This window comes from Lithobates pipiens, unplaced genomic scaffold, assembly GCF_037356315.1.
Source record: "Lithobates pipiens isolate NorthernLeopardFrog02 unplaced genomic scaffold, aLitPip1_a1.2 Scaffold_1, whole genome shotgun sequence".
NCBI lineage: Eukaryota > Metazoa > Chordata > Amphibia > Anura > Ranidae > Lithobates > Lithobates pipiens.
This window is the reverse complement of record NW_027507685.1, coordinates 98098639-98120495: the sequence shown is the minus strand read 5'-3', so window position 1 is coordinate 98120495 and position 21857 is coordinate 98098639. Positions and strand designations below refer to the sequence as shown.

The window sequence follows — 21857 nt, the reverse complement described above, 5'->3', positions numbered from 1 at the left end:
CGGAGTGGTCAACAGTTAAGATTCAATTTAAATGAGACTCGTATCATAAAAATCCAGCTCGTCTTGGGGGTTCAAAGGGTTCCCCTTCATCAGGGCTTGGTACTGTTGAACAAGAATTGGAGGGATCCTGAGGGGTGATTAGTCTAAAGATGTCAGTTATGCAACCTGTCATAATCCCTCAAATTTGGTCAGTCCAGTGCGCATGATGAGGGACCCTCTGAACCCTCAAGATGAGTTGGCTTTTTATGATAAGAGTCTCATTAAAATGGAATCTTGACTGTTTATTGCTTAACTGCCATCTGTAGTCAACAGTCAAGATTATATTTGAATCGGCAACTCCTCCCGATCCCCCAATTTTATCGGTCCAGTACTCACTTTGTTCCACATTATCAAGCCCTGATAAAAGTGGGCCCTTTGAAGCCCCAAGATGAGTTTTTTTTATTATTATTATAGAAGAGTCTCAATAAAATTGAATCTGGATGTTAAACATTTCATGATCTGGGATCAAGCTCAGAGTCCAGTAGTTGAAACAGCAGACAAGTTTGAGATAATTAGCAGGGCGGGTTCAGTACAAATGTATAGTAAGCAGAAGCGTAGTCAGGAGGACAAACCACAATCAGTAGCTAAAGTTGTCAGATTTGGACTATAGAGAAGATAGGAGTGGCCAGTGAATTGGCAGCCCAAGGTCGGAAAATACAAGCAGAGGTAAATAAGGACATGGAGTAGCAGTAGAAGCCAAGGGCAAGATACTGCTATAAACAGAATAAAATGGCTAACAGGACATTGAGCGGCATGGCCTAAATAGAAAGAGAGGGAGTAAGGTGTTCAGAAAGAAACTCAATATCAATGAGGACTGACCAGGAGACCGGGAAAGGAGCCATCAGTTCTTCAGGTGGCCCATTAAGAGGATCCCCTGGCAGACAGACTGGGAGGCTGAGCAGAGAGACTAATCTGCTGTAGGAAATACTTACACTACAGCAGTGCTTCTGCTGTGAATATGTAGGATGAATTGCTGTACAGTACACAAGGCTATAGAGGTCACTAAGGGCTTTTAAAGCTTTCTAAGTAGTAATGGCCCATAGCCTGGTCACAGATTCACTCTTAGTACTCTGATGTTAAAAAGACTTTCACATTCTTCAGTATACATTTTAGGACTTTCCACCTACTTTACTCTTTTATTCATGATTTGTGCACCTTACTCTCCTAGTAGAGATCTTTCCTTCCATGTGTTCTATCTTTTATCCTACTGAATAATACTCCTGATTACCATCTACCTTTTCTTCTCCTTATGCCCGGTTCTTGAAAATGATACCTTAAAAAAAGCTTAGACCATCTACAGTAGGTAACCAAGACACAAGCAATCAGTCAATGACAGGGGTCTCCAAACTTTCAAAACAAAGGGGCAGTTTACTGCCCTTCAGACTTTAGTGGGGGGGGGGGGGGGGGCGGACTTTGGCCAGAGGGAGTAGAAAATGCCCCAGCATCAGTGGGAGTAAACAATGACAATGGCTTGGCAGTCATCAGAAGTAAAAAAAATTACATAATTGAGATCAGTGGGAGGAATAATGCCCCCTCATTGGTATCAATGGGATGAATAGTGCTCCATCATTGGTATCAGTGGGAGGAACAGTGCCCTATTATTGGTATCAGTGGGAGGAACAGTGCCCCATTGTTGGTATCGGGGGAAGAATAGTGCCCCATTGTTGGCATCAGTGGGAGGAATAGTGCCCCGTCACTAGTATCAGTGGGAGGAATAGTGCCCCATCATTGGTATCAGTGGGAGGAATAGTGCCCAATTGCTGGCATCAGTGGGAGGAATAGTGCCCCCATCATTGGTGTCAGTGGAACAAATAGTGTCCCATGATTGGCATCAGTGGAAGGAATAGTGACACACCATTGGTGCCATTGGGAAGAATACTTTAGGGGGACCAGACTGTGGTCAGTGGGAGTAGAAATGCCCCAGCATCAGTGGGAAGAACACAATGACATAGGCTTGGTGTTCAGTAGGAGTAAAAAAAATTATATCATTGGTGTCAGTGGGAGGAATAGTGCCCCATTGTTACCATCAGTGGGAGGAACAGTGCCCCATCACTGTATCAGTGGGAAGAATAGTGCCCTATTGTTGGTGTCAGGGGAGGAATAGTCTCCCATCATTGGTATCAGTGGGAGGAATAGTTCCCTATTATTGATATCAGTGGGAGGAATTGTGTTCCATCATTGGTATCAGTGGGAGGAATAGTGCCCCATTGTTGGTGCCAGGGGAGGAATAGTGCCCCATTGTTGGTGCCAGGGGAGGAATAGTGCCCCATTGTTGGTGCCAGGGGAGGAATAGTGCCCCATTGTTGGTGCCAGGGGAGGAATAGTGCCCCATTGTTGGTGCCAGGGGAGGAATAGTGCCCCATTGTTGTTATCAGGGAGAGGAATAGTGTCCCATCATTGGTATCAGTGGGAGGAATAGTTCCCTATTATTGATATCAGTGGGAAGAATAGTGCCCTATCATTGGTATCAGTGGGAGGAATAGTGTCCCATCATTGGTATCAGTAAAGGGAATAGGACCTCATCATTGGTGTTAATGGAAAGGGCAGAATAAAGGCAAGCAAAGGGCCACATCCTTCCCGAGGGCCGCAGTTTGGAGACCCCTGGTGTGGGAGGATAAATTTACATTTATAATACTCACCATTAGCTCCTCTGTTGCAGCCAATCTTCTCTCTTGCAGAGTTAGAGGTGCCACCAGAATGATCTTCAGCGTCCAAAATTGCTCGGTGTGTTGGATACCTGCATCTCCCTGCTGCACACTGTGGCTACAACCCTGAACATCCCCCCACCTTTCCCAGTCCCTGACTCCCATCACCGCCAGGCTACTAGAGTATTCCCACGTGTCTGAAAAGGGGACATACTGGTGACCCGGTGATGTAGCGGGAAGGCCACAATGGGAGGCAGTGGAGATTTGCAAGCGTCCAAACGCACCCAAAAGTGTTAACAAAGGCTCTAACAGGGAGCATTATAAATGCATTTTTACAATGATTTATGTAGATAAACCTTTCGGTGTTATTGAAGGGCCTTTTTAATGCCAAGACCAAGGTGTGTCCCGAGATTGGGTCAATGTCCCTTCATTAGGAAGGACCTCATTCACAGCTATGGCCGAGGTAGATAAGAGGGATATCCTGCAGGGTGGACCATACCATTATGTATTACCCCTTTTATTAAGGTTTGCATGCCCATATACAAATGTACATTATGAAATAACCAGAGAAGCAGATCCAAACAGACTACTAATAAAAACGTAAAAGCTTAAAGCTCAACCCCAAGCAGATATAGAAGACGCAGTAACCAGTGTAGATACCTGAATTTGACTTCTCTACTGCATAGTTCAGACTGAGGGAGACTGGCAGCATGCCAATGTGCTGACAAGGGTAGGAGGAGAGAGCAGAGTGACCACCTCATCAGCCTGCCCCTGCTCTTACACTGAGCAGTAAGCAGGCTGGGGGTGGGGGGGTTAGAGACACACTATAATGAAGATTGTGGTGTCATCTGCCTGGCTGTGGTAGAGCTATACAAATCTCAGGACTAGTTGGCCTTTTTCAAGCCGGGTTCCTCCAAAGGGTGCTAGCAGTTCCTTAAGCAGTGCTGGATTGATTGCCCGCCTGAGAGTGCCTGCATGGTTCTGGTACCAACAGCACTTGGCTCAGTCAGAAAAATGGGAGCAATGGCCATCGGTGTCACTGAGCTCTGATGTAAGGGGTATCCCCCCATATGTAACAAGACATTCCTCCTACTGACCACCAAGGTATAAAGACATCCTCCCATGGACTACCAATGCAATAAAAAGGTCTTCCCCCTGACCACTAATGTGACAAGATGTTCTTCTAATTAAACACCAATGTTGCCAATTTTTTTTACTGACCACCAATGTAAAGGGGATCCTTCTCCCACTATCCACCAATATATAAGGGGTCCTTCTCCCACTACCCACCAATATATAATGGGTCCTTCTCCCACTATCCACCAATATATTGGGGGTCCTTCTCCCACTATCCACCAATATATATAGGGTGTCCTTCTCCCACTATCCACCAATATACAGGGGGTCCTTCTCTCACTATCCACCAATATATCGGGGGATCTTCTCCCACTATCCACCAATACATAGGGGACCTTCTCCCACTATCCACCAATATCTATGGGGTCTTTCTCCCACTATCCACCAATATATAAGGGCTCCATCTCCCACTATGCACTAATATATAGGGGCTCCTTCTCACACTATCCACCAATATATAGGGGGTCCTTCTCTCACTAGCCATCAATATATAGGGATCATTCTCCCACTATCCACCAATATATAGGGGACCTTCTCCCACTATCCAATATATAGGGGGTCCTTCTCCCACTATCCAAAAATGTATAGGTGTCCTTCTCCCACTATCCAAAAATGTATAGGGGTCCTTCTCCCACTATCCAAAAATGTATAGGGGTCCTTCTCCCACTATCCAAAAATGTATAGGGGTCCTTCTCCCACTATCCACCAATATATAGGAGTCCTTTTTCCACTATCCACCAATATATAGGGGGACCTTCTCCCACTATGCACCAATATATAGGGGGACCTTCTCCCACTATCCACCAATATATAGGGGGACCTTCTCCCACTATCCACCAATATACAGGGGGTCCTTCTCCCACTATCCACCTATATATAGGGTGTCCTTCTCCCACTATCCACCAATATATAGCGTGTCATTCTCCCACTATCCACCAATTTATAAGGGGCCCTTCTCCCACTATCCATCAATATATAGGGGGTCCTTCTCCCACTATCCACCAATATACAGGGGGTCCTTCTCCCTCTATCCACTAATATATAGGGGGTCCTTCTTCCATTATCCACCCATATGTAGGGGGTCCTTCTCCCACTACGCACCACTATATAGGGGGTGCTTTTCCCACTATCCACCAATATATAGGGTGTCCTTCTCACACTGTCCACCAATATATAGGGTGTCCTTCTCACACTATCCACCAATATACAGGGGGTCCTTCTCCCACTATCCACCAATATATAGGGGTCCTTCTTCCGCTATCCACCCATATAAAGGGGGTCCTTCTCCCACTATCCACAAATCTAACTGAACCAATGTAACACGACATTCCTCCCACTGAGCACCAAGCAAAAAATTCAGATGCCAAAAGCCAATGAGTTTCGGGGGCTCAATGGCTTGGAAACCGGCTGTAGATCGAGGTTTGCACTGGGCACACAATTATAATTTTATATAGATATATTTCTATAGAGACATACCAACGCTTTATACTTAAAGCTGAACTCCAGGCATACACCTAAATACACAGATGAATGCATATAAAGGGAGCTGCTTCCCCTGCCAAAGCACTTGTGTTCGTGTTTATCCAGTTCATAGATTTACACAGCTCTGCCACACACACAGCACAGCCCTGATTTTTTTTTTTACTGCTGCAGTTCAGCAACACTGACAAGTCTTGTCCATTTTCCAGCCTGTTTCTGGACTTTGGAAGGAGAAACAGTAGAGTAATGAGCTCATCTCTATGTCACTCTGCTCTCTCCTCCTATCAGCATGTTCCTTGTTAACACATAAAACAAACAACAGCACACCTGATTGGCTCTTTGTGCTGTTTCTCCCTCCACCAGTCTAAGCTCTGCTGTACAGGGGCATACAAGGTTATTATCAAGGTCATTCACTGCTTGCATTGCAAAAAATACATTTAATTATTTATTTATGAATATATACAGTAGAGCTGCATTAATTTGCACCTTTTTGGATCTGCAAGGAGTTCAGCTTTAAAACATTTTTACCCGAAAACCTAGAAATATATAATAATGTTTTTGTTTAACCCTCCAGCATGTACCAGAGAACTGAAGTATCAATTTTTAGTTAATTAATTCCTTAATTTGAAGTCTGCTGAATACAGTAGAGGTGATTGTCACTATGGAATTGGTGTCACCCGTTTCTATAGGACAATTTGTCATTTAGGTTTGCTTCTTTGTCACCCACAAGAATTATTAGTACAACTCACCAGAGCCACAAGAGCTGCAGCTGCACCCACAAACGCAACAATGAAAAGGTGGAACGTCACCTGAAACTAAAAAAGATAAATAAAAAAAAAGTTATTATTGTCCTTTCATTTTTATTTTTTAATTAAAAGGTTAGTAAACCCAAATAATAGGTTAATTAAAGATTATTAACCCTAATAATAAACCCTTATTTTTTCACTTTTGGTCTATTAACTGTACTTTTAGTTGTTATATACTTTTTATGTATCGTAATTTTTTTATCTTTGTCAATAAAGCGTACAGTATCTCACTAAAGCGAGTACACCCCTCACATTTTTGTAAATATTTTCTTCTATCTTTTCATGTGACAACACTGAAGAAATGACACTTGTCTACAATGTAAAGTAGTGAGTGTACAGCTTGTATAACAGTGTAAATTTGCTGTCCCCTCAAAATAACTCAACACACAGCCATTAATCTCTAAATCGCTGGCAACAAAAGTTAGTACACCCCTAAGTGAAAATGTCCAAATTGGGCCCAATTAGCCATTTTTCCTCCCCGGTATCATGTGACTCGTTAGCGTTACAAGGTCTCAGGTGTGAATGGGGAGCAGGTGTGTTAAATTTGGGTGTTATCGCTCTCACTCTCTCATACTGGTCACTGGAAGTTCAACATGGCACCTCATGGCAAAGAACTCTCTGAGGATCTGAAAAAAAGAATTGTTGCTCTACATAAAGATGGCCTAGGCTATAAGAACCATGACCATGAAACTGAGCTGCAGCATGGTGGCCAAGACCAAACAGCGGCTTAACAGGACAGATTCCACTCAGAACAGGCCTCGCCATTTTCCACCAAAGAAGTTGAGGTCACATGCTCAGAATCATATCTAGAGGTTGTCTTTGAGAAATAGACATATGAGTGCTGCCAGCATTGCTGCAGAGGTTGAAGGGGTGGGGGAGTCAGCCTGTCAGTGCTCAGACCATACGCCGCACACTGTATCAAATTGGCCTGCATGGCTGTTGTCCCAGAAGGAGGCCTCTTCTAAAGATGATGCACAAGAAAGCCCGCAAATAATTTGCTGAAGACAAGCAGACTAAGGACATGGATTACTGGAACCATGTCCTGTGATCTGATGAGACCAAGGTAAAGTTATTTGGTTCAGATGGTGGCAAGCATGTGTGGAGGCAACCAGGTGAGGAGTACAAAGACAAGTGTGTCTTGCCTACAGTCAAGCATGGTGGTGGGAGTCTCATGGTCTGGGGCTGCATGAGTGCTGCCGGCACTGGGGAGCTACAGTTCATTCAGGGAATGCCAACATGTACTGTGACATACTGAAGCAGAGCATGATCCCCTCCCCTCAGAGACTGGGCGACAGGGCAGTATTCCAACATGATAACAACCCCAAACACACCTCCAAAATGATCACTGCCGTGCTAAAGAAGCTGAGGGTAAAGGTGATGGACTGGCCAAGTATGTCTCCAGACCTAAACCCTATTGAGCATCTGTGGGACATCCTCAAACAGAAGGTGGAGGAGCACAAGGTCTCTATCATCCACCAGCTCTGTGATGTCATCATGGAGGAGTGGAAGAGGACTCCAGCGACAACCTGTGAAGCTCTGGTGAACTCCATGCCCAAGAGGGTTAAGGCAGTGCTGGAAAATAATGGTGGCCACACAAAATATTGACACTTTGGGCCCAATTTGGATATTTTCACTTAGGGATGTACTCACTTTCGTTGCCAGCGGTTTAGACATTAGTGACTGTGTGTTGAGTTATTTTGAGGGGACAGCAAATTTACACTGTTATACAAGCTGTACACTCACTACATTACATTGTAGACAAGTGTCATTTCTTCAGTGTTGTCACATGAAAAGATAGAATACAATAATTACACAAATGTGAGGGGCGTACTCATTTTTGTGAGATACTGAATATTTCCAATATTTTCTTTCATTAGTCAATTTAGTACTGCTAAATTCCCATTTGGTTTCCCATTTTTTTAGTAATTACCAACAAAAATATTTTGTTATATCTGTACAATATGTGAAAAAGTACCAGTGGATCCTGCCAGAAATTGAAAGAGCTGATAACTTTGGTAGTCCTTTAAGTAGAACTTCACCCAAAAGGGGAAGTTCCACTTGTTTGCATCCTCTCCCCCTTCACTGCCACATTTGGCCCTTTTTGGGGGGGATCGGGTACCTGGTTTTGACAGGTACCCACTCCTACTTCCAGTAAGATGCGCCGCAGTGATCTGAGCTGGACATTCGGCATCCCCTCCTTCCCCTAGGTCCCAGAAGACTACGAGACCATTCACAAGGCACTGCATGCATTCACAAGGCACACTCGTGCATGGCCAGTGGGAAACAGGCTGTGAAGCCGCAAAGGTTTCACTGCCTGTTTCCCTTACCTGAGATGTCAATGCCTGCACCCAAATCCGATTGAAGAATCGGCTCAGGTGAGGAAATCGCTGGATATGTGGACAGGTAAGTGTCCTGATATTAAAAGTCAGCAGCTACAGTATTTGTAGCTGCTGAATTTTAATTTTTTTGGGGGAGCCTGGATCTCCTCTTTAAACACTTGTAACGGGGTGTTAAAACAATTCTTTGGTTACTAGGTAATTCTTCACCCTGATAGATGTATAATGAGTGAGTCACGGTGAGGTTGGAGTTCAGGTGGAGAATCAAAGTGTTAGGCTCTGTAGCTAGCCCTCATGGGACTTGGTGGGGCCAAATCTGCCTGCATGTAGTGCACCCACTGATTGGTGTTACCCGGCTGGGGACTACTAAGAGAGGTCCTTGTACCCTGGATAGTAAGGAGTCAGAGACGAGATGTAGATGGCTCAACCTGGATGGGTTACAATGACTGCAGCCATCATGGTGAGGAGTTACAAGCTTGGAAGACTAGTGCTCTCAAGATGTATGTCCTGAAGTAACCTTGGTGCTAGATTATGAACAACAATTAAGCTGGGGTAGCCAAACCCCCGAGGTCACCAGGGAGAAAGGTGCAGGCTGGCAAAAGGGGCACATCCAAAGGAACAGTGAACCAAGCCTAACAGGTGGCTTCAGCTGCATGGACAAACCACTCATTCATACATCCAGAATGAGCTCCGGTGGAGAGGAGCTCCAAACCTGTCATACTTACCTGCCCCGTGTAATGGTTTTGCACAGAGCAGCCCCGATCCTCCACTTCTTGGTTCCTCCACTGGTGCGCTTGGCTCCTTACCCCCACAGACTGCCCTCCATAGCAAGAGCACTTGTGTGGGCTCAATCCTGAGAGATTTTTACCATTTTTGTTTATTTAAATTTTCAAATTTTTTGAACAGCACTGTGGGGGTTGGTGAAATATCAGAGGTCTAAACAGACACCCAACAGAAAGAGATTGAGAACACAGATTCAGCTGCAGAGTGAATGAACAGGAAGCACTCTGTACACAGGCTCCCTGTTCATTCACAAACAGAAGCATTGTAAACGCAGGGGGGTTGGTTTCAGTAATTGCAGCCACTCTTGCTGCTCTGAGACCCCCCTGTTGAACTTATGTGGCCTGGGTCCTGTACAGGAGGGAAGGGGCTACCCCCTTATCAGGAGCCCTGGTCATGGCAATGTACATGTGCTGGTGAATTTACAATATCTGGCTTCCTCTGGGAGCGGGGACTCACACTGATGTGGAGTTACGGCAAGAGGCTAGTTAGTGGTGCCCGTCAATGGAATGTTATGCCCACATGGGGATGGCCCTGCCTATACACTTCCTTTCCTAGGGTGACAACGCTGGTCCTCCAAAGATACAGTATAGGGAGTGAATGTTGCCACCCTAGAACAGGAAGTGTGTTACTGGCAGTATCACCAGGTGAAAATAAAGGAGAAAAAGACTTAAAAAAGGAAAATTAATTAATGGCATATAAAGGACTATTCAGGGAACAGCACCTAAAGCTGAAGAGATAAAAAAAAAAAAAAGTGTCCACCCCAGGAGCAGCCAGTTTGGAGATGCTGTAGGACTTAGAACCCCCCCATCTGCCCCATCCATAACTGCCTTGGGGCGATCCCTTGTGAAACCATAGGCTCATTGCCAACTTATTGCAACTCTGCTGAACTACCCACATAGCAGTCATGTAGCCCTGTCTGACCTAAGCTCAGGGTGGTGCCCAAGGGAAGCTCTCCTAGCAATTTATATTAAAAAAAATTGTAACTGCTCAAAAAAAATATATATAAAAACGTTTTCTAACCTCATTGGTTTTGCAAATAGCAAGTAGACTGGCTCCACACACTTTCCCGGGAAAAGCATTCCATGGCAGAACTCCTGTAGAGAAAGAACCAATATTAAATGGTTTTGGACAATGCTACAAGGATGTGTGTTATCTGGTTAAAGGCTTTAAATTGATACATTTCTTAAATTGAATTTATCCCTGAGATAGTAATTAGCAAATACATTTGATTGACTTACAATATACATTACATGACCATAAGTATGTGGATCTCCCTCCAAATGACTGAGTTCAGGTATCTCCAGTGAAGAGTACTGTTAATACTACAGCATACAAAGACAATTATGGCCTTCAACCTTGTGGTAACAGTTTGGGGAAGATCCTTTCCTGTTCCACTACTATTGTGCCCCTATGTATAAAGCCAGCTCCATAAAGACATGGTTTGACCAGTTTGTGCAGGCCACTCAAGTTCTGAGTTCCACACCAGAGCCCTGACCTTAACCCTACTGAACACCTTTGAGATGAAATGAAACACCAGTCTTAAGCCATGTCTTCTAATTCAACATCATTACATGTCCTTGCAAAAGCTCATTTGTCTAAATGGGCGCAAATATTGTTAATATAGCTACAAGGGGTAGAGTTGGGGCAACTTCATACTCAAGTGGCCCGCAGAGAGCTCTGACCTCCACGCTACTGAACATCTTTGGGATTAATGGAAACACCAAGCCAGGTCTTCCCATTACGTATCAATAACTGACCTGACTATAAAGACATGTCTTTACCAGTTTGGTGTGGAGGAGCTTTGTGTTTTGTACACAGCCCTGACCTCAATCCTACTAAAACCCGCTGGGGTCAGCTCTTGTCATCCAACATCAGTACACAACCTCAATCCTACTGACAGCTTTGGGATCTAATCTTCACATTTAACATCAGTACCTGACTTCAACCCCACTGAACACCTTTAGGATCAGGTCTTCCCAACCAACATCAGTATCTGACCTCAACCCTAAAAGGGAAAAAAAATTAACAGAAAGCACACCAGCCTTGCGCATTACCTTTGCAACACTGTAACGAGTGAAAAATGTTAAAAATGCGTACTCACAAACGAGTTAGATATTCAAGTATAGAGTATGAAGTCCATAAGATGCATCATCCAGAAAGATCAGCTGGCAAGCAACAGTAGTGGGATGTATAATTCAAAAAGCATCTGATGCATTTTGAGGGTGTCCCCTCTTCTTCAGAGCCCTGAAGAAGAGGGGAAACCCTTGAAATGCGTCAGATGCTTTTTGGACTATACATCCCACTACTGTTGCAACTTATGGACTTTATACTCTATGCTTGAATATGTACCTTGTTTAGTGAGTGAAAAATGTAAAAAATGCATACTCACAAAGTGTTGCAAAGGTAATGCGCAAGGCTGGTGCGCTTTCTGTTCCTTTTTTCCCCCTTTTAGAATTTTCTCTGGGTTGCCCTTGACCTGTTGTGAGTGGCAGCACAGCTGATGCGGTGACTTGATTATTGAAGTCCTTTCCATCTCTTTAGAATCAACCGCACGGCAATCTCTTAAGCGCAGGAGTTTTTAACTTTTCTTTCCTGACCTCAACCTTACAGAGCACCTTTGGGATCAGATCTTCTAATCTAACATCAGTACCTGACTTCAACCCCACTGAACATCTTTGAGATTAGATCTTCTCATCCAACATTAGTACCTTAGTACCTGACCTCAACCCTACTGGCCACCTTTTGGATCAGTTCTTCTCATCAAACATGTTACCTGACTTCAACCCTACTGACCATCTTTGGGATCACGTCTTCTCATCCAAAATTAGTACCTGACCCTAACCCTACTGACCACCTTTGGGCTCAGATTTTCTCATCCAACATTAGTACCTGACCTCAACCCTACTGACCATCTTTGGGCTCCGATTTTCTCATCCAACATTAGTACCTGACCTCAACCCTACTGACCATCTTTGGGACCAGATCTTTTCATCCAACATCAGAACCTGGCCTCAACCCCACTGACCATCTTTGGGATCAGGTCTTCTCATCCAACATAAGTACCTGACCTCAACCCTACTGAACATCTTTGGGATCAGATCTTCTTATCCATCAGCACCTGACCTCAACCCTAGTGAACACCTTTGGGATCAGGTCTTTTCATCCAACATCAATACCTGAACTCAACCTCACTGGACACCTTTGGGATGAACTAGAACACCAACTGAAAGTCAGGTCTTCCCAAACAACATCAGTGCCTAGACTCACAAAGATAATTTTTGGTTGAATGGGCACAAGTTCCTGCAGACACACTCCAAAATCTCCCCATAGAGTGGAGCCTACTTTAACAGCAAATGGGGGAAACTCCATATTAACGACCAAGATTTTGGAATGAGATGTCCAACAAGCTGGAATATGCAGTTCAGTTTTGGGCACCAGTTCTCAAAAAGGATATCGGGGAACTGGAGAAAGTGCAGAGAAGGGCAACCAAACTGATAAGAGGCATGGAGGAGCTCAGCTATGAGGAGAGATTAGAGGAACTAAATTTATTCACTCTTGAGAAGAGGAGAATAAGGGGGGATATGATCAACATGTTCAAATATATTAGGGGTCCATATAGTGAACTTGGTGTTGAGTTGTTCTCTGTACGGTCAACCCAGAGGACACGGGGGCACTCTTTACGTCTAGAGGAAAAGAGATTTCATCTTCAAGTACGGAAAGGTTTCTTCACAGTTAGAGCTGTGAAAATGTGGAATAGACTCCCGCCAGAGGTGGTTCTGGCCAGCTCAGTAGATTGCTTTAAGAAAGGCCTGGATACTTTCCTGATGGTACATAATATAACTAGGTACTAACATAGGTAAAGTTGATCCAGGGAAAATCCGATCGCCTCTTGGGGGATCAGAAAGGAATTTTTTTTCCCCTGCTGTAGCAAATTGGAGCATGCTTTGCTAGGGTTTTTTTTCGCCTTCCTCTGGATCAATTGTGGGCATAAAATTGGGTATTTGGATTGTACGATTATTTTTTTATTTTATTTATTTGTTTTTAAGGTTGAACTGGATGGACTTGTGTCTTTTTTCAACCTGACTAACTATGTAACTATGTAACTATGTAAGCTGATATAGGTGTGACGGTCAAGTGTCCATAAATTTTGGCCATATAGTGCAAATAAAAAGTCATAAAGAGTAAATCATTTTCATAAAAACAGAACAGTTCCTTCTAGGAATATATAATGATAATATATTGGTATCCTTAGTCATGACCAGGCATGTACTGGCCATTGGGGCGACCGGGAGTTTCCCGGTGGGCCGATGGCTCAGTGGGCCACTCTGATGTAAGGGGGCTGGTGATGGGCCACTCTGATGTAAGGGGGTGCTGATGGGACACTCTGATGTAAGGGGGTGCTGATGGGACACTCTGATGTAAGGGGGTGTTGATGGGACACTCTGATGTAAGGGGGCTGCTCATGGGACACTCTGATGTAAGGGGGCTGCTCATGGGACACTCTGATGTAAGGGGGCTGCTCATGGGACACTCTGATGTAAGGGGGGTGCTGATGGGACACTCTGATGTAAGGGGGAGCTGATGGGACACTCTGATGTAAGGGGGAGCTGATAGGACACTCTGGTGTAAGGGGGCTGCTCATGGGACACTTTGACGTAAGGGGGCTGGTGATGGGACACTCTGATGTAAGGGGGCTGGTGATGGGACACTCTGATGTAAGGGGGAGCTGATGGGACACTCTGATGTAAGGGGGCTGCTGATGGGACACTCTGATGTAAGGGGGCTGGTGATGGGACACTCTGATGTAAGGGGGCTGCTCATGGGACACTTTGACGTAAGGGGGCTGGTGATGGGACACTTTGATGTAAGGGGGCTGGTGATGGGACACTCTGATGTAAGGGGGAGCTGATGGGACACTCTGATGTAAGGGGGTGCTGATGGGACACTCTGATGTAAGGGGGCTGCTCATGGGACACTCTGATGTAAGGGGGCTGCTCATGGGACACTCTGATGTAAGGGGGCTGCTCATGGGACACTCTGATGTAAGGGGGCTGCTCATGGGACACTCTGATGTAAGGGGGTGATGATGGGACACTCTGATGTAAGGGGGAGCTGATAGGACACTCTGGTGTAAGGGGGCTGCTCATGGGACACTTTGACGTAAGGGGGCTGGTGATGGGACACTTTGATGTAAGGGGGCTGGTGATGGGACACTCTGATGTAAGGGGGAGCTGATGGGACACTCTGATGTAAGGGGGCTGCTGATGGGACACTCTGATGTAAGGGGGCTGCTGATGGGACACTCTGATGTAAGGGGGCTGCTGATGGGACACTCTGATGTAAGGGGGCTGCTGATGGGACACTCTGACGTAAGGGGGTGCTGATGGGACACTCTGACATAAGGGGGTGCTGATGGGACACTCTGATGTAAGGGGGCTGGTGATGGGACACTCTGATGTAAGGGGGCTGGTGATGGGACACTCAAAATGTAAGTGGGCCGGTCTGGATGAAGTCCAGGGCCAAATTTCTGTCCCAGTCCAGCCCTGGTCATGACTAAAGCTTAGCCATCATTCAAACATCACACGTACCGTACATTCGTGCGTCAGCACACAAGTTACTGATGCCAGCCGAGGTCTTTGCAGGAAATGCAATTGATTGACAGGTCACCCAAGTGTTGAAGTAAATGTAGACAGGGACAGCAGAGCAGGCAACGATCAGGATCCACAGGATGGTGACAGCGTATGTGACTCCAACAAACTATAATGAACATAGTACAATTCCAGGTAAACACAAAAAAGGAGAGCACACTTTGCTACAGCAGTGAAAGAACAAAACTCTTAAAGTGTATTTAAACCCTAGCGATGATCTTCTTTGATTTGCTCCATTTTGTTCTTCTTAATATTCCATTGGAAATATCTTGCATCTGTTTAATCAGTATAAAACAATTCCCTGTTGAATCTGCCAGAAATGTAATAAGCTGAAAACTTCCTGTGACATCTGCCTGTGCAGAAGGAGGGGTTATAGAGATAGCGGGGGTGGAGATAAGAATGAGTAGAAGTATTTTTGAAAGCCCAACACACTTAAAAACTTTACCCGGTGCCAAAAAAATGTGCACACACATAAGGCATGAAACACAAAAAAAGTGCAACGGATGTACACAAACCCTCTAAAATCAGAAGGCCTCGCCCTGATCCCCCCAGGGCATGAGGCTCCAGACGGGGACTGGGGTACTTTACACTTGGTCCATCTGGCCGAAACCAGATGGACCCCTTTCTCTGGAGGGTCTGCCGAAACAGACTCACCCAAGTACTTGGTGGGGCTCCCCCAAAGGAAGACCCCATGAGAGAGGGGGAACTAAGCCAGAAGGCCATGTCCACCCTCTCCCAAGACTTTCAGGGCAGGCCCGAGGACCTAAACTATACCAATCACATGTGCAAAAACGTGTACAAAATAAAAATACAAAAAGTGACAAACATAAGGAATTAAATAAAAGAAAGCGGGGGGAGAAGGGAGTGGAGAGGAGAGTGAAAAGTGGTCATTGTGTAAAACAATGACCAAGGATGAGGAGTTATGAAGATTGGGGCGGGAGGGGGTGAGGAAGTGGATTATGATTAGGTAGAGAGGTCAAGAAGACGAGGCATTGGGATATGTGGAGGAACGGTCATGGAGATGAGGAGGGGAGGAGGGTGGAGGAGATGAGAAAGGGGTTATGGCGATGAGGAGGGGTTATTGAGTTGAGGGGAGAAACGAAGAGGGCGATGAGGATGATTAGGGTTTATCGAGATGGGGGAGATGGGGAAGGGGAAGATAATTAGTTGGAGGGGTTATGGAGATGAGGTGCTAGGATGAGATGTGAAGGAGGAGTTATGGAGGGGAGGATGATAATGAGGGGTTAGGGAGATGAGGATGGAGGGGGGGTGAATGAGGAAGGGGGTGATTATTAGTAGTTATGGAGAAGATGTGTTGGAAGGATATGTGGAGAAGATAAGAAGGGTTTATGGAGGTGAGGAGGAGGGGTTATGGAGATGAGGAAGAATTATGAAGATGGAGGGGGGGGGATATGATGATGAGGAAGGGTTATTGAGATGAAGGGGGGGATGAGGAAGGGGAAGATGATTAGGTAGAGGGGTTTTGGAGAAAAGAGGTGGAGGAGATGAGTGCCATGGTCATGCAGTAATCTTCCTCTGTTTGCTTACCTCTCCTCATGTGGTTAGACTAAGAGGCCAACCACTTCCATCTGGTGGTTTTTATAACCTCTCCTCTAAGCATGGCTCCACCCCAGTCCCTATCAGGGAACCCTATATTAACCTGTGCACTGCAAACCAGTGGTGCTGATCAACCATTGTGTATACATTATATGTTTGGCTTCCTGTTTCCTGCTTGTCGTGTGCTCTATGTTTGTCTCGGTTACCGACCTTGACGTGTTCAACGATTCCTGTCTGCTTGTGACCTTGATCTTTTGGCATGTCCCTGACCATCCCTGTCTGCCTGTGACCCTGAACCTTTGGCGTGTACTCTGTTCCTGTCTGCTAGTTGCCCTCCCCTCTGCCTTATTCCCTTACTATCCTTGTTGTTCCAGCCTGCTGCTTCCTTCTCCTGTAGTCTACTGTGAGTGTGAGCTGTGAGACCCTAGGGGCCGTGACCTGGAGCCAGACTGCAGCGAAGTCCATCCTCACCACTGGAGGCTCTAGTGAACACCTGCTGGCTCTTAGACTCCGTGCCCTGGGGAATCTATGCTCTAGCTCCTGCTGGGATCTGTGTTAGTGATCCAGTAGACCTGTGTCCTGAATCTCCCTGGGTACAATCTGTAGCAGTCAGTCCTAAGGTCCACTACCTAGCAGTGCACTTCTGACTCCTACGGAGTGCATCTGTCACCTGGTCTCAGGTGACCTGACAATGAGGAACAGTTATTAAGACAAATAGGAGGAACATGATAATGAGGAAAGGTTACGGAGACACAGAAGGGGGAAATGATGATGAGGATAGGGTAGATGATGAGGAGGAAGGGTTATGGAGACAAGGATGCGGAAAATGGATGATGACTGGTTATGAAGATATGGAGGGGGAAAAGGATGATGAGGATAGGGGAGATGATGATGAGGAAGGGTTATGGAATCAAGGAGGGGGGAAATTATGATGAAGAAGGGCTATGGAGACACGGAGGGGGGAAAGAATGATGAGGAAGGGTTATGGAGACAAGGAGGGGGAAAATTATGATAAGGAAGGGTTATGGAGACAAGGAGTGGGAAAATGATAAGGAAGAGTCATGGAGACACGGAGGGGGGAAATTATGAGGAGGATGGGGGAGATGGTAATGAGGAGGGGTTATGGAGACACAAATGGGGAAAATGATGATGAGGATGGGGGAGATGATGAGGAGAAAGTGTTATGGAGACAAGGAGGGGGAAAATGATGATGATGATGATGAAGAGGGATTATGAAGATGGGGTGGGGTACTGAGGAGAAAGATGATGATAATGAGGAGGAGGGTTATGGAGATGGGGAACGCGGGAGCAGATGAGGAAGGGGAAGATGAGGAGGGGTTATAGCGGGCGAGGCATTAGGAGGACATGTGGAGGAGGGGTTATGAAGAAGAAGAAGGGGGGAGAACATAAGGGAAGGTTTGTGCTCTTCAGAATTGAAGTAGACATAAGACATAATGTTATCATGCCAAAGGAAAGGTAGGCATGGATATTTTTGGCACATCAAGGGTTATTTTTCTGTACTTGCAGTGTGTTTCAAGGGATAAATCATGGGGAATGTACAAATTATTATTTTAATTTTTTTTGCCTTGACATATGCGGAAAAGTAGATTTAAATCCAATCACTAAAAACTTTAAAATGTTAATGTGATCTCAAATGTTCTTTTGAATTAAATTCAAATCTGTATTTTTCATTAAAATAATACCTGCTGATCCTTCCACAGTCCATGTTCAGGCACTTCCTGTTATGGCATGATCACCTGATCTGCTACATTGTTACCTGTGCCACTGATGGAGGCTACAAGCCACCGTACCATCACACAAGCATGGTCCACTGTTGCCACCATGAATAATCTGACCTATGACATGATGCTGAAGTGCATGTAGACAGGAAATGGCTCAAAGAGGCTGGATAAGATAAGCAGCACTGAGATGAAAAAAAAAAAGAAAGAGAGTGGGAAAAAAAAGTAGTATTTCACTTTGCAGCAGAAACATGCTTCCTTTAGGAGCTGTATTCCATGGGAAGATCACCTGTAGGAATGAATGGGGCCATGGTGCGCATGCAAAGTTGGAAGCGGACCCGAGGGTCCTCTTGTTTCAGCGTAGATCTTACCTTGTCTGGGTGTCCCAGCCACTTCCCTAAGCAACGGCAGAGGAGCTCCAAGGTGTGAATTGGCTGCCTGCCCCTGACACTCCTAGGCTTGGGTGGTCCTCCAGTTACAGTAGAGATGAGGCCGCCTTTAGAGGGTGGCTTGAACTCTCCCAGAATGTGTTTGATTGCAGTTGTGGTATAAAATCCTTCAGCCAGGAGCAGGATTCCGAACAGGAAAAAGAAGATGGCGATGCCGTATATCACATACTGGAAGGCATTGATCCTTTAAGAGAGAACAAAAGAGTTACACTGGAAAAGGTTAGTTATAGGGAAGTCAGTAGTAAAGTCCACCATTCCATACCTTAAGCATGTAAACTTAGGGGTCTAGTGATAAAAAAATAAATCATTTCTGTATGGAAGTCTAACCCTTCCACACAAGTAATCCCCACAATTTGCCTAATATCTTTATTTCCTATGAGTGTTAGCTCCATCCAGTGGCCATAATGTGGTATTAACTGAAATACCTTATGCAGGAAAATACCACATTATGTCCACTAGATAGAGCTGCTGATCACAGGAAATAAACATATTAGGCAAATTACGAGGCTAAAGTGTAAGCCCTTGTACACACGGTCGGAGATTCCGACAACCAAATCCGTCGGATTTAGTCTGAAGGATTTTGTCCGAAACTGTTGCATACACACGGTCGGACAAAGTTGTCGGAAAAACCGACGTGATGACGTTATTTTGTTATGACGGGACTACGTTCACGCTAGTAGCCAATAGCTTTGGTGTAGGAATTTGATCTGAGCATGCGTGGCACTTTGTCCGATCGGAATTTTCTACACATGATCGGAGTATGTCCGATCGGAGCATTTTGTCGGAAAATTTTACCAACAAGTTGGAAAACTTGGTCCGTCGGAGTATCCGACGGAAACAGTCCGATTTAGACCACACACAGTCGGAATATCCGACAAATCGGTCCGATCTGACACATTCCATGTACAAGGGCTAACAGATGTTAGGAGACATTTCCACGCCAATTTTTCAAAAATAAATGTACCCCTTAATGTTGCCTTCAGAGTCTCCTTGATCACATCCTTCATTCCCCAAAATGTGTAGCCTAAGCAGACTAAAACTGTTTTTACTGGTATGCAAATTGACTTTTTAACAAAAGTCAACAGCTAAGCCATCAATTCCACCTCTAACCACACCCTCCCCACTTAAGCTGTGACTACTGAAGGAAGGGAAGAGGGGTCTTTGATGAGCGGGCTATGCTATTGGAAAAGCAAGATGGCGGCCGCTAGTGGTTAATTAACTGGGTCACCTGAGGCAGGATGGAATAAAGTTTTCAATCACTGATTATGCATGAGCTGCAGTGGCGGCCCGCCCATAGGGGGCGCCCGGGCGCCGCCCCCCTCCCCCTAGGTGTAAAAAAAAAAAAAAAAAAAGTAAAAAAAAAAAAAATACGGGCCCTTTAAGACATTTAAAAAAAAAAAAAATGTCATTTAACAATTTAACATAGTGTACTGTGGCGCCGGTCACAGTGCACTATGAGAAGCGCCACGTCGATGCAATCACAAGATTGCATCCATGGCGCTTCATTTGAGGGTTAAAAACCCGCCTTGCGGCGCACTGCAGAACGCCGCCTAGCTTCCGCCCGTAAAATCACTGTGATTCTACGGGCGGGAGCATTGTCAATCTTAGACAGGCAGGTCACTTCCGGCTTTCGGCTGCTTCACGAAACCCGGAAGTGACGTCGGCAGCTCCGTTCCTCAGCCCGAGTGGAGCTGCAATACAGTGAGGCAGGAGGTGAGTCACCGCATAAAGGCTTTCTAGTTTCTACTTTGTTGAGAATGTTCATGCATTTAGCTGAATGAATGGAAAAAAAGCTTTCACAGCCAGAAAGGTTTCCCCAGGCCAGGCGACTTTTGCCGTGGCCAATCAGAGAATGAACTCTGAAGGGGGAACTCCACGCCAAATTTCTGAAAAAAAAATTGACGTGGGTTCCCCCTCCGAGAGCATACCAGGCCCTTAGGTCTGGTATGGATTCCAAGGGGAACCCCCTACGCCGAAAAAACGGCGTGGGGGTCCCCCCCAGATCCACACCAGACCCTTATCAGAGCACGCTACCCGGCCGGCCAGGAAAGGGGGTGGGGACGAGCGGGCGCCCCCCCCCCTCCTGAGCCGTACCAGGCCGCGTGCCCTCAACATGGGGGGGTGCCTTGGGGGAGGGGGGCCGGGCCACCACGCCTTCTTATAGCTCTTTTACAGGCGGTGGCCCGGTCTTCTGTCGCCGCCGCACCGCCCGTTCTTCTTCTTCTTCTTCTTCTCCAGGAGATGTTGACTCGACGATCTCTCCGGCCGGAATGCCAGGGACGTGCTGCGCTGCCACTTATATATCTCCTGGAGAAGAAGAAGAAGAAGAGCGGGCGGCGGCGGCGGCTTCGGCAGCGACAGAAGACCGGGCCACCGTCTGTAAAAGAGCTATAAGAAGGCGCAGTGGCCCGGTAGAAGAACCGAAGAGGGGGACAAGACCCCCGAAGTCGGAAGAAGAGGCCGGCGGCGAGGAAGAAAGCCGGGCTCCTCCGCTAGCAAAAGAGCTACAAGAAGATAGCGGAGGAGTCCGGCGAGAAGACCCCGGAAGACGGAAGACCCCCGGAGCTGTGCAATAAAATATTTTAACCCTGTGTTGTGTTTTTTTTGTACTTTTTTTCACAGGTGAATGGGTAGGGGTACATTGTACCCCATACTCATTCACATAGGGTGGGGGGCCGGTATCCGGGGCCCCCTTATTAAAGGGGGCTCCCGGATTCCGATAAGCCCCCCCGCCCGCAGACCCCGACAACCAACGGCCAGGGTTGTCGGGAAGAGGCCCTTGTCCTCATCAACATGGGGACAAGGTGCTTTGGGGTGGGGGGGCCGCCCGCCCCCCCTCCCCCAAGGCACCCCCCCATGTTGAGGGCACGCGGCCTGGTACGGCTCAGGAGGGGGGGGCCGCCCGCTCGTCCCCACCCCCTTTCCTGGCCGACCGGGTAGCGTGCTCGGATAAGGGTCTGGTGTGGATCTGGGGGGGACCCCCACGCCGTTTTTTCGGCGTAGGGGGTTCCCCTTGGAATCCATTCCAGACCTAAGGGCCTGGTATGCTCTCAGAGGGGGGAACCCACCCCAATTTTTATTTCAGATTACATAAGGGGTGTGGTTTATGAGAAGTGGGAGGGGGCAAAATGATGGGCGGGGTCATGATGGGCGGGATCTGGCGCCCCCCCATCCAAAAACTTCACCAGCCGCCACTGATGAGCTGGTCACAAGCTGAAATACTTTATTCAGGAAAATAC

At 46.3% G+C, this 21857-nt stretch overlaps 1 protein-coding gene across 2 annotated transcripts in view; it reads right to left on the bottom strand.

Moving 5' to 3' along the window:
* Positions 1 to 21857, bottom strand: part of PLP1 (proteolipid protein 1) — a 52566-nt gene that overhangs the window by 15801 nt on the left and 14908 nt on the right. For both annotated transcript variants that reach the window (XM_077466148.1, XM_077466210.1), the window contains exons 3-6: positions 18541 to 18802; positions 14814 to 14982; positions 10246 to 10319; positions 6050 to 6115 (exon numbers count right to left, since the gene is read on the bottom strand). In XM_077466148.1, coding sequence (XP_077322274.1) covers positions 6050 to 6115; positions 10246 to 10319; positions 14814 to 14982; positions 18541 to 18802 — 571 coding nt within the window. The remainder of the gene's footprint in view (positions 1 to 6049; positions 6116 to 10245; positions 10320 to 14813; positions 14983 to 18540; positions 18803 to 21857) is intronic.